Source organism: Acanthisitta chloris, unplaced genomic scaffold (genome assembly GCF_000695815.1).
Source record: "Acanthisitta chloris isolate BGI_N310 unplaced genomic scaffold, ASM69581v1 scaffold9871, whole genome shotgun sequence".
NCBI lineage: Eukaryota > Metazoa > Chordata > Aves > Passeriformes > Acanthisittidae > Acanthisitta > Acanthisitta chloris.
In genome coordinates, this window is record NW_008654394.1 from 112,549 (window position 1) to 125,919 (window position 13,371).

The window sequence follows — 13,371 nt, forward strand, 5'->3', positions numbered from 1 at the left end:
CGAGCTCCCCAGATCTGGGATTCAAGGCCAAGAACCTCCAACAGCTTCAGTCGTGCTGACAAAGAGAGACCTGTACGGCTCATTAGCAGCTTAATCTAACCATAAGGTTCGATTATTTCCAGCACCACCACGACTGCCAGGGATGAAACCTGAAACTTCCCCTGCCACAAAGCACTTCTAGAAGCATCACGAATAAACTGCTGGAAATGGAAATACCTAATGGACCAACAACCTGGATTTCAGGGAGAGGAGGAAGCTCAGAAACATTTACAAACATGTATAATGTATAATAAACAAAACTCCAGTATACATTGTACCCCACAGCCCTGGAGTAGCAGAGATACAGTGCTTACCTGAGGAGGGTAATTGCTTTCTGAAGACCACCTCGAGGACTGATCATTGGGCTTATCCACCAATATATTCCTGAAAAACAAGAAGCCACAAGTAATTTCAGCAACAGACATGTCGTGTTTTACATCTCCAGTAAAGCCATGACAATGCAGGTCAGGAACCTTCTCACACAGGTGCCTAGACCACTAGGTAAAGACTCAGCTTCTCCCTCTGCTTTATTACAGGATTTTCTGTCTTACAGGACCCATCAAAATATACCTCCAAGCTCTGTGGTTGTGAAACGCAGCTCCGAGTTGCGAAACGAAAAATAAAATAAATCCAAATTGTGAAATAAATGCAGACCAGATGAATTTACGCAGGTCTAAGTCTGTCACGGAGCGGCAAAAACGGGCTCAGACACCTCCATGGGGCAAGAGCTTTCCAATGAGGCTAAAATGATGAGCAGGGTGAGGGTTAGGAAGCCAAAAATTGTGCTTTACTAGACAGGAGATACTGAACACAGAGCAGGAACTGCTAACCTGCTTAGCTCCCCTGGAGCGTGGAAGATGACCAGCAAACTCACATCAAACCTCAGCAAGGATTTTGCATGAGCTACAAGCCTAGAACAACACTCAAGAAAGCAGAAGTTCAGCTCTCCAACCAGCAAAATGGAGCTGCTTTCTTACAGCTCGGACTAGCACAGCCTTTAGGTCACTAACATAAATTCAGACAAGTTTTTTTGGCCAAAACTAACCAGATTCACCCTGGCAGTCGTAGGGTGGCTCTGCCTTCTCTCCCACAACCCTGCAGCAGAGCTCACCTCCCAGACTGAACTGAAACACAACAAAAATGCTCCCAATCAGCTGGACAAGATAAAAACCCTCCCACAGACAGAAAGGGACAGGCAGCTCACACAGAATTAAGGCTAAAGAGGAATGTGAAATGTAAAGACAGCATCAGTGGAGTGAGAAACGCTTAAAAACACATGGGCTATTAATTTACGAAGACTAAACAAACATTGAAGACAGAAGTCCATATGTACAAAGCCAATTTACCGTGAGGCGTTAGGAAAATTTATGGGCTTGGAGGAATTCAAGCATTCCAGCAGCCACGAGACAGCAAGGAACAAAGAGAAGCATCTCCCCATGGCAGACACCTTCTCCCTTGTGAGGACTTTTCTCTGGACACACCACACACCCACACAGCACCCAGAGGCAGCTCTGCAGATGACCCTGAGATTCAACCCTGAGAAACTTCACAAGTGAAAATTCCATTAACTGGAGGACTTCCCATGTCACTTTCACAAGGCATTAAAAAAAGGTATTTGTAAGCCCCCAAGCTACAAGTCCCCAACAGTTTTATTCAATCTCTTCCTGGGTTTAAAAAAAAACAAAACAAAAAAAAAAAAAAAAAAAACAAAAAACCACCAAAAAAAAAAAAAAACAACACCAAAACCTAAGCCATTAAATGTGGTTTGAGAAAAGTCAGCAGCAACAACTGTGGATGCAAGATGTGGATGCAGGAACCTACAAACTGCCAAGAGGGACCATGGCACCCCCTCCCCACACCAGCAGCTATAATGAAGGTCTGCACAAATAACTCCTTCCTTAGTCAGAGCAGTTTTCTGGCTGAGCTCACTCCCAGGGCAGCACACACAGGGAGAAGGGATGAGCAGCTGGACCTGGACAAGGGTTTCACACCGGAGTGAACTCCCAACCCCTCTCTCCCACTGGCAACACCTCCCAAAAAACCAGACGCTGTGGTGCTGCTAAAAGCTGAGCAGGAGGAGGATTTTCTCTGCACCACAAGCACTGAGGTGCCCAGGGGCAGCACTGGGGTGTCTCAGCCCCACACCTGCCTTCAGGGCCATCAGCACCAGAGCCTTGTTGTAAGTGTCCCAGTTCTGCTCGCTCTGTGCGGAAAGCTCTTGGCAGAGCCCAGTGCAAGCTGCTTTCACTACCCAGGCAGGCCTTGCTCTTGCAGCTGCTGGAGTAGGTAATTTTCCCTGTTACCAACCCAAAACTATCCTGTCTGCAGTATCGACTGCTGGTGGATCCCTGCTGCAGTGACAGAACTGTCCCCAAGCCTGAGGACCTGTCTGTGCAAGGAGCTTCAGGCATGACAATCACCAAGGGAGAGACTTCCTTTGCTCCAGGAGGGAGGGAGGAACAAGACAAAACAAGATGACTTTGCAGAATATGCTGCAAATTAGATTTAAGGCTGCTGTGATTTGCATCTAACCTAAATATTTTCCTGAAGCTGCTGTTGGAGAAACCCATGACTTGAGGAACAAGCCCTTAAGAATAAACAGGTCCCAACCAGCAGCTTTGCTTGGCACATTGTTCACTCTTTGGGGAGCAGCTGTGCAGCAAAGGGCACTCGTGGCCGGGACTGGGAGCTTGGGCACAGCTCTGGTAGAACATCACGGTGGTGCCACAGCATTACACTGCAAAAAGCACTTGGAGTGCTACAGCCTGACTGAAAAAGGACAGAGCACTTGCCTCAGGGCAGTCCATGTGATGATTTTTCAGTTTTTCCTACGCCCAACCCAAAAGAGATTAGGAAGAAGACAGGAAGGAGTCTACAGGGACTAGAATTTCCACTGAGCCCACGGGAAGACGTGGTGGACCAAGTATTGCAAACATGTGGAGCCACCACAGCAGCCAACACAAAGCATCCACTGACACACTCCTGCCCAGCCCTGACACTGGACACACAGCCTGAACCAAGGAAACAAGCAAAAAACCTAATCCACCACCAAAAAAACCTAATCCACAGGGCTGGAAAGATCTATGGCTTTTTCTCTCCTGAAACTCACTGCAACGAATGCTGGTTTGGAACCACCTGCAATATCTGGAACACTGGATGGACCTATGGCTCTTCCCTAAAGCAGTGCAAAAAAACCTCTACGTATTCTCTTCTGAAGCTTCTCTCCTTCCTATTGGAAAGTTTTCTGCTTACAACAGCAAGAGAACATAAAGGCATGACAATGTCTTGGTTGAAGCCCAGTGAAACATGCACAGTTAATATGCAGCTTCCAGACCCATTGGAGAAGCAAGTTTTGGGGGGTTTGGGGCTGCTTTTTTAAAACAGAGGGTTTCTGAGCAGTACAGGAGGATCTCTTACACAGCCAAACTAAGTCTGAGCTAAACATGCACATCACTGTGCAGTTCTACACGTTATACTGTCACAAGACTTGCCAATTTACTGCTCGGATTGGCGTTATCTCCTCAGCAGCCTCACACATTGTAAATGTGCTTCCATCAAAAGTCAAATAGCTTCACAAGCTCAGCATAAATAAACTGAAGGATTCAGAAATCACCTTACAGAAATATGCTCATCAGATCACAGCTGACTATGCTGGAACTAAAACCAGGTATCACTTAGCTCTGGCACAGAAATAGCTCAATTAAACATCAGCTGCTCAATTATTTCTCCCAATCAACAGCTGGTTAGGGGGGTTAGGCTGTCTCTCATCACTGCCAGCCCAACAATGCACAAAGGCCTCTATTACAGAACAAACTATTTCTGAACCACAACATGACAATGTGGCAGAGACTTCCAGTCAGACAAGTTGGGAAGTCCTTGTTTTTCACTCTTCCCATCCAGTGAAGATTTCTCCACACAAGATACTGTTGATTCATCAGTGCTTCCTCCCAACATGTCAGGAATCAAATGTTACCAACAGTGACTAAAACTGCAGCAGTGAATTCCCAGTTACAGAGTCATTCAGGTTGGAAAAGATGTTTAAGATCACCAAGTCCAACCCTTAACCAGCACTGCCAAGGGCACCACTAACCACATCCACATGGCCATGAGATCCCTGCAGGGATGTGACTCCACCACTGCCCTGAACAACCCTCTCAGTGAAGAAACTTCTCCTGATATCCAGTGTAAACCTCTCCTGGCACAACCTCAGGTGATTCCCAAGTTATCAGAGCCTGGTAAGTAACTTCTATTCCAGTGACACTCAAAAACCCTAAATCAGAGATTAAACTCTTGACTGTATCACAGCACTGAGCCACCCAAATCCTTCCTGGCCAAAGCTCCAGGCTGGGAATATCAGTATTAGCACCGCACAGAACCAAACTGGAGTCAAAATAAACTCAGCTTATTCACGTATGTTGGTACCCACAGTACCCTCATGCACCACAGATGATTACCAGCCTAACTGTCCCCACGTTCAGGGATTACAGTTCGGGTGCAATTTAACTGCTAAGTGATGCTGACAACACTTAAGCTTCGAAATTATCAATGTTTGTTCTCACTCTGCACTAATTTTGGTTTCAAGAATTGTTAGATCACTAAAATGGATCTTCTCCATGTACTTTTCTTAATGTCTATCTACTTTTTCCTAAGAAAATAATTGGAAATGCCAAAGATATTAGTAAACTCAGTGGTTCTAAGAGCAGCTGGAGCAGTTCCTCTCACTCATTCCATACTCAGTGTTTGTTTGCACACGCCCAAGACACAGGGATATTTGAAATCCAGCCTTTTAACCTAGCCTAGGTGATGCTCCAGGAGGCTCTCTGAGCAGAAGTAAATCCCTGGCTTAATATAAAGACCAAGAATAACATGAATTCTGTCCTTCAATAGCCAGGGGAAAAGATGAAGAGATTAAATTCTTCAGCTGATTGGATTTGCAGCCAATAGATAAAATATTGGAGTAAAATTTGCCAGAGTTTAAGGCATCACTAGCCATGGCCACTTGAGAACAAAGCTCTGTTTTCCTTTTAAACTAACTCCACATATTTCTGGGAAAATAGCTTAGGCAGTGTGTGAACATAAGGATTTCTCCTGCTGCAACTCAGCAGAAAAGCCACTGAAGCTCAGCTTTCCACCCTTTCCACAGCTCTGGTGCAGGATCAGCCTGAAGTCCTGCACAGCTCTCCCTGCTCACTCCCAACTCCTCTCCTTGGCAAGGGACAGATCATGGAGTCACAGAATTTAGGGGTTGGAACGGACCCTACAGATCACCCAGCCCCAACCCCTGCCCTGGGCAGGGACAGCTCCTCACTAGATCAGGCTGCTCAAGGTCTCATCCAGCCTGGATTGAACACCACCAGGGTCGGGGTAGATCCTTCTCAAGAGGATTAGAGGCAAGCAAAGCCTAGCACACATCCACGTGAACCCCTGTGCTGTATTTGGGAAGCATCACCACCTCAAAGTACTTTTGTTAGAGTGATGCACACATGGAAAAGCTCAGCAAAGGCCAGGAAGCAGCTGAGGCACTCCATGATTTCTCAGCATCCCAAGGATGCTCTCACATGCCACAGTGCTGCTAATACTTCCACCCCGAGGAAGCCACAAACCCAGACTAAGTGATTCCATGCAAAGATATACATTGCTAATGCAGCCCATAAACACATCTTTAACATTCATCAGCACCAGAACCTCACACCCACTAAAACGTTCACCCAAAAAAAGGATGCCTGGAAAGTAATTTGAAGCAGACTGTGCTCAGGGCAGACTGAAGTCCCTTCATGCCCAAACTGACGTCAGGTTTGGAGCTTTCTCCAGCAAAACTCTATGGAAAATGCCTCCCGGTTCCAGGTGGGACAACCTTCACAGCTTTCCTGTCAAAATTTAGGTTTTCTCACTAAAAATGCAACTCAGAGAAAGCAGAAGACAAAATACTGAGCTGGGAAAACAGAAGTATGTGTGTGTGTATGTGTATAGATACAAATAAAGAGGTCTGTTAAGTGCTGGTTATTTGAGGAAACGCATTACAAGTCAAACATTTGCCCTTGGAGCTGCTTTATGGAACAATTCTCTGTTTTGGGGCAGTATACACAGCCCATGCTGAAGGACACAGCAGTTCCCAAGCCAACACTACTTTCATGTTTGGCACCTTCCAAGCCTTGTCCCAGAAAGCAAGTTTTTAGCAGACAAAATTCTAAGTAGCACCAGTACACTGCCATGAGAGAGCAGTGGGAACTCCCTCAGCAATTCCTTACTCACAGGTCAATTTACTTAATCCAGATTTTTTCCTTCCATTTCACCACTCTGTGCTAAGAGCTTCTCTTCACTAACACAGCTTTCAAGTGCAGAACAGGCTGGGAAATTGGTATTTAAGTACAGTTACCACAAGAGCCAAATACTGCTGAAAGTATGCACCAACAGAAAAGGATTCCAGAAAAACACAGGTCATGTCCTACACATGGTTCCAGTGTTTTTCCAGGCTCCTTCCCAGACCTTGAGAGCAACACTATGAACCCAGCACAGTCAAGCCCAAGGAAAACACCACCAAACTCAACATGAGCAGGGCAGTTTCACTCCACGATGAGAATCCTGTCATTTTCCAGGAATATAGAACCCTCCAGCAGAGGAGGAGCAAGTGCTGGGAGGCACTTTGCTTTCCAGTTTTCTTTCAGACGTGCATGCTGCTGTGCTCAGCTTAAATACAAGGCTGTGCTCCTTGATTTAAACTGAGCCAGGAAATAATTCCTCCCAGATTATACACACTGAGTTTCAAGGAATGACTGAAACAGCAACTACCTAAAGCAGCAAACCACTCTGCATCTTCAGCACTCCCTCCTCTCCTTCCAGTAACTGGGACACTATGGAATTCAGACACAGCTGAACTCACAGCCCACTCTTCCCACAAAAAAGTAAAAGCAAAACCGCATTTGGCTTTACAAGTTGATATTAACATGCAGTTAAAGCCAAGCACTGGATTGCCTGGGAAGTCTGGAACAGCTGCCCTGTAGGTAAGTGATGGAATTGATGCTGCTCACACCACTTAATCTCAACAGAAAAATCAGGATCACATCCTAAAGCCAGCGGTGGTGATAAATCAGACCACGTGTTCCACCAGGGACCTGCTGAAAACATGATGAATGTGCAGAATAAGAAACTATATTCCATGGGAAAAAAAACCCAAACCCAAGCACAGTACATGCTGCCTGAGCAACTCCCAAGAAAAACTCTGTTTCAAAGAGTGTTTTAGTCTTGAAGCCAGTAATTAGCCATCAGGAGCTGGGAAATTTTTACGAAATCCCAAGCTACACAGCTACATACAGAGCAGATGATCCACAAGCTGATGATGTTAACACCTCCCATGAAAATTTTACCTTCCTCATGTTCCTGAAAAACATCATGCTGGAATAGGCTGAACACCAGAGCAGCACAGGTTGTGCCAGGTTAGTCACACCAGGGAACCTGAGCAATTAGCATCTCACCTCCATCCTGCTGCCAGGAACAAAACTGTCTCGTCTCATCAATAACGTCTCCATTCCAACTGCAGCCTGGAGATTTCTTCTCACACGGCAGCACTTGTGCTCTCACCTGGGAATCGGGAGCTGTCCTTCCTCAAAATCCATCATAACTTCATCAGTTTGTGATTCTTTCCCTCCCTCCAACTCTGACGTTTTTCTTCCCCCCTAACTCACCTTATCAGAGAGAAGTACTCAATGCTTATGGAATTCAATCTGTGGCAACTTTATTTCCTACAGAAATCATTTCCTCCAAGTACTGGATTTCAGCTCTCAGACAAAAACAGGCTACAGAAGGGATGTAAACAAGGGGGAAAACACCTATCAGAGCATGAGATGGTCTAGAAACATCCAGAAAATCCACACAAACATTTTCCACTGCAAAGAAGGCTAAGCATCACTGAGGACATTTCCCTGCGCAGGGTTCAGCGGAGGGGAATGGAGTGCTCAGCTCTCTGGCTTAGCCAGGGTTTGCATTCCCAGCTCATTCCGGTAACTTTGGGGATTGCTGATCAATATTTCAAGCCATCAGCAGTTCGGGAGCCAAGCCCTGTGCCTGCTCACCTCCCCATGTCCCAAGGCAATGCAGTCACAGGCAAGAAAGCGAGCTGGCTCTGCTGAAACGCTCAAGCAAAGCTGTAAATGCTGACAGCTTAACTTAAAAAAACCACATTAATGCTTATACATGCAAAAAAACCACCAAAAAAACAAGTCACAGTTTTACTAGTCCACCATTCGGGTCTGGTTTGGGTGGCTTCAAACTACCTCAGCACAAGGTCCCTCCACTGCCCAGGGAACAGAGCTCTGGGAGCAGCACAGCAAAAATAAACCTTTTCATTAGTCGTGACTGATCTCAGCCCGAACACGAGACTCGTCGGGACCTGGATGCATCTCTAACAAGATTTATGAACCTACAAGGTACAGATCTGAGTCATCTGCTTCACGTGGTAGGAGGAGAGCCTAAGAATCACATTTCACTGGCCACAAATGCATGTTTTTTCCTGCTGGAGAAGCTGGAATTCAGGCGGGTTTCCACCTGGGCTTTTCAATTTGGTTGAGTTTTGTTTTGTGCTTTTTCATCCTTATGGACTTTACCCTGAAAAGTTTGTTACACATGTTCTCAGCACCTTCTTACTAATGGCTTGCAAGACCTTCGATGTGAAGCCCCAGGACAGCGCATCTCTCAGAGCAAACACAGATTTCAGACTGGGCAGGAACTTGCTGTCACATCTTCCCAACTAGAAAGCAAAAAGGAATTTGCATTCTCACTCTGGAAGTCTGTGAGTCACTCATGCTTTACTATCCAAGTATCTTGCACTTAGTTTACTTCCCCTAGTTGGATGGAAGTGCAGGAAAAAAGCAAAACGACACAGATTTTCAGATGTGTATTAACATATCAGACTGGTTTTCCCTGCTCCAGCGCACTGCCCAGTGAGGGGACAAGAGTCATTCAGCCTTCAGCATCTGACACCACTCGACGTGTCCAACTGGAGGTGATTGGATCAGAGTCACTGAAGTGAAAGGGATAAATGAGTTGCAGTGACAAAGTGACACCAATTAGCAGGTTGTTAATGGTATTTCGTATCAGCTAAGAAGCCAATCTTAATAATGACCTTGGCACAACAAATAACTGACAAAAATACCAATAAAGATCCCAAAGTCGAGCTGAGGAAACACTGATCTCTCTCGACAGAGATTCCACACGGGAAAACCTGAATGACTGAAAATCTAAGCAACAGAACTGGAATGAAACTTCCTCTTGAAGGTATGTGACTAGCACGACACAGCAAAAAAGCTCCTGTTGGTCCTGGAATGGGACTTCAGCTGCACAGAACAGTGCCAGGAGGGCCCTGTGTTGGCATCAGCCAAACACAAAGTACCATCAGCCACGAGCCTGACGCAACCCCTGGAAACCATGGCCCAGGGTAGAGTTTGGCAACAGCAGAGGGTACACGAGGGGCACTGCCCAGAGCACAGCTCTCCACCCTCAGCCACCTCAGCAGGCAGTTCAAAGGGAGCAGGTAAAAAAACAGGCTACTAAAAAAGCAAAAACAAACAGGATATGACATTCTGCTCTTCGTGCAGAGCAAGAGCTTCTGGTTCTATTCCTTACCAAAAATAAGGCCAAGCTGGAACTAGGGGCACATCCCCTTAAAAGGTGTTTATTCCCTCCTTGTCCAAAAAACAAAAGGGGCAGAGGAGAGAGGGGAATCAAGTCCAGGTCTCTCAGGTCACTGGTGTGAAGCACCTTACAGTGGTGGGGAAAGGCCCAGGCTGGTCCCTTCGGGCCAAGCAGAAGCCTCTGAACACGCTGGTGCCTCTGCACTGGCAGAGCTTCTCTGGAAACACCACACGTTTCAAAAAGAGGTTTCCCCTTGGATCAATTTTCTTCCCAAAAGGCATAACCTCCCCTCAACACAGACTGAACTAGCCACTGTTACCAGACCAACTCCTTCACTTCTACCCACAAAGTTTTCAAAGCAAACATCCAAGTCAGTCTTCCTGCTGGTAGCTACAAGCCAACGGGGGACAATTCCAGCAGCTTGACAAACAGCAGAGCTACTCCTTGGCAGACTGCACAGGGACAGGCCTCACTTAAGTTTGGAAAGGGCTTTGCACATGTGCAGGTAGCTGCAGCACCAGTAAAACAGTCAGAAACTGGAGCCAGCACTAACTATGCCCTGGGACCAGCACCAAATGCAGGAGGAAAGGTGCTGGTGGTCACCACAGGAAGCTTCTCTGTCCCTGAAAGAAAACTGGTGCTTCCCAATAGATTACTGATGTTCAACCAGAGCAGGACCAGAAAGGCCTTTGAAAAGCACTTCTCATTTGTTTTCTTGGGTTGTTTAATTAAAAAGAGCAGTTATCAGGTGATTTGAGCGTTCTGAAAAGCATCAGTGCCAGTTCAGCATCACACAAGCAGAGGAGATGTGACTCAGACTTCTCATTTCTTCCCCGCTCAGCAGTGATGAAAGTTTTATATCTCATAGCTTTGTATTACATTTAAAACCACAGAACTACTTAAGAAGTGTGTTTAAATCATGCTCAGCTGACAAGCTCCTCTGCTCCTCTTCCACAAGCACTTTGCATGCAATACCACAACTCCCAACAACCACCAGTATTGGACAAGGTGTATATCCATTCCTGCACACCTGAGGCAGAGTCCTCTCCTACCTCAGGGTTAAAGTGGTTCCTTCCACTTATCCTAGCAAAATTAATTAGAGTTTACATTTTTGAAAGTAATTTAAACTACAGTTCAACCAGAATTCCCAGTATCAGAGAAACATTTAGGTTGGAAAACACCTCTAAGATCAAGTCCTTCCAGACAAGCAACTTTCTGTTCTGCATGTTAAATGCTAAGACAACTTACAGCTCTGTCTGCATGTCCATCCCACAGCATGTCATATTCCTCTCCCAGCAACCCTCAACTTCCATCCCCCAAAAAAAACCCAAAACACCTTCACATACGTGTCTTTATTCTCATTTTGAGAGTCTTAACCTTAAAGCACAGGTCAAAGCCTCCCCTTGCCATTTCAGACTGCATTTAAGCTCTGTCCCAGAGCATGGGAATCAGAAGTTAGCAGGGAAAACCCCAAACTTCCACAGCAGACAGCCCAGCAGCACCAGGACCAGCATCCCTCAGCACAAGGACACCATGCAAGAGAAAATCCCCATTGCTGGGATTACATTGCTCAAAAGCCAATAAAGTTGGGTTTGCTGGTGAGAAGCACCTAGAAACAACATCCTAAAACAGCCAAATGCAAGGTCATGTGCTCATAGCACACCAGCCCTGCTACAGGAATGGGAATTGTTTCAGGGAAGGCAATGACACCAAGGACTTTGGGCAGCACTGCAGATGCCACGTGAACATTAATTCCCGACAGGAGCCTTGAAAGGAGCATCAAGGAGAAAGACACACGGTCTGTTTATACAACATCAGGGAGATCAATAAGGGGCTTGTCACCCTTCTGCTCAGGGGCCAACACTTCCATGGGGTGTTAAAAGCCAGAGATGCTGGTGGAAATAACAAGAAGATGAGACCCAAAAAAGTCCCTCAAAGCCCAGTCGTCTTAACAAGAAGGTAAAGGGACTATTTAATCACCACCAAAGCTTAGCAGTTAGCAAAGAACCCAGTTCTTCTCCATATCGAGCACAGCATATACACAGAGAGACAACAACAAGGAGTTCAGTTAAAAAACATTTTTAACGGTTCTCTTCACTTTGGAAAGCGAAGATAATTGAGGATATTAATAATTAACAACAAAGGCAACTCTGTCACTTGTTGATAGTGGGTGAGATGAGGATACTTCAATCAAAGGTCAGTAAAAGCAGCACAATCGATGATCAGATGAGGTGTCCCGTGATCCTAACGGTGCTCCTGAACTCCAGCACCAAGACCACCTGATCCCTAAGGTGTACCAAAACCAGACACCTGAACCCCACTGCAGTCACTGCAAACTGGGCTGTCAGTCACTGCAGCAACTCAGCAAGCTGTAGCTGGAGGCCACAGCCACCTCTCCCCCCGAGGAGGGACCAGGTTAGTACAGCAGCACAAACACAGCCCCAACCTCCTCCCGCTACCCCAAACCCTGCAGGCAGGAGTGGGGCAGCAGGGAGCCCCTTCCCCTAAAGCCACGCAGAGCAGTGGCACAGCCAGCGTTCCAGAGGTCAGGGGCAGCAGAGGATGTGCAGCTGCCAAAGAACACAGAGCCCACAGGCACCTGACTCACCCCAACCTGCAGGGCAGGGAGGAGGGGGCACTGACCCTGCTCCCTCTCCCACCCCAGAGCCTGTTCCTCTCCCAAGTCTGGGATCAGCCTCTCCTGCTCAGCTTTCCCTTGCCCCTACCTGGTGCTCAGGCCCCAAACCTGACCCTCCAAGGCCTCCCCACATACTCAACCCCACAAACCCCTCCCAAGTCCCCTCATTAACCACTTCCCTAAACACCCTCTCACTGATGGGCTTCAGCCTCCTCCCTGAACCCTCAGCCCTGCTGAGCACCCACTGCCCCAAACACAGCCCCCAAACCCTGCTGTAAACACACAGAGCCCCGAACCCTGCTGCAAACACAGAGAGCCCCCAAACCCTGCTGCAAACACACAGAGAGCCCCCAAACCCGGCTATATAGACACCTTGTTACACACAGACCCCAAACTCTGCTGTAAGCAAACACACAGCCCCCCAAATCTTGCTGTAAACACAGAGAGCCTCCAAACCCTACTGCAAACACACACAGGGAGCCCTCAAACCCTGCTGTAAACACATGCACAGCCCCCAAACCCTGCTGTAAACACACAGACACAGCTCCCAGTGCTCTTCCCCATAGCAGACAGGTATGGAGAAGGAACAAAGCCCCCCAAATCCTACTGTAAACACACACAGAGCCCCCAAACTCTGCTGTAACCACACACACAGAGGCCCCAAACCCTGCTATACAGTCCCCAAACCCTACTGTAAACACATGCACAGAGCCCCCAAATCCTGCTATATAGGCACGTCTTTACACACAGAGCCCAAACCTGCTGTAAACAGAGAGCCCCCAAACTCTACTGTAAACACACACAGAGGCCCCAACTCTGCTATAAGCACACAGAGCCCCCAAACCCTACTGTAAACATACACACAACAGAGGCCCAAACTCTGCTGTAAACACACAGACCCCAAACGCTGCTGTAAACAGAGAGCCTCCAAACCCTGCTGACACATACAGAGCAACAAACCCTGCAGTAAACACGCACACACACAGAGCCCCAAAACCCTACTATAAACACACGCACACACACAGAGGCCCCAAACCCTACTATAAACACACGCACACACACAGAGG

At 47.0% G+C, this 13,371-nt stretch overlaps 1 protein-coding gene across 1 annotated transcript in view; it reads right to left on the reverse strand.

Moving 5' to 3' along the window:
- The window catches only part of MKLN1 (muskelin 1, intracellular mediator containing kelch motifs), a gene marked incomplete at its 5' end in the record, with an annotated part of 68,789 nt that extends 68,366 nt beyond the window's left edge, over positions 1 to 423 (reverse strand). Inside the window, one exon of the mRNA XM_009083503.1 lies at positions 354 to 423. Within this exon, the coding sequence (XP_009081751.1) occupies positions 354 to 423 (70 nt within the window). The remainder of the gene's footprint in view (positions 1 to 353) is intronic.
- Between the last annotated feature and the right edge of the window lie 12,948 nt (positions 424 to 13,371).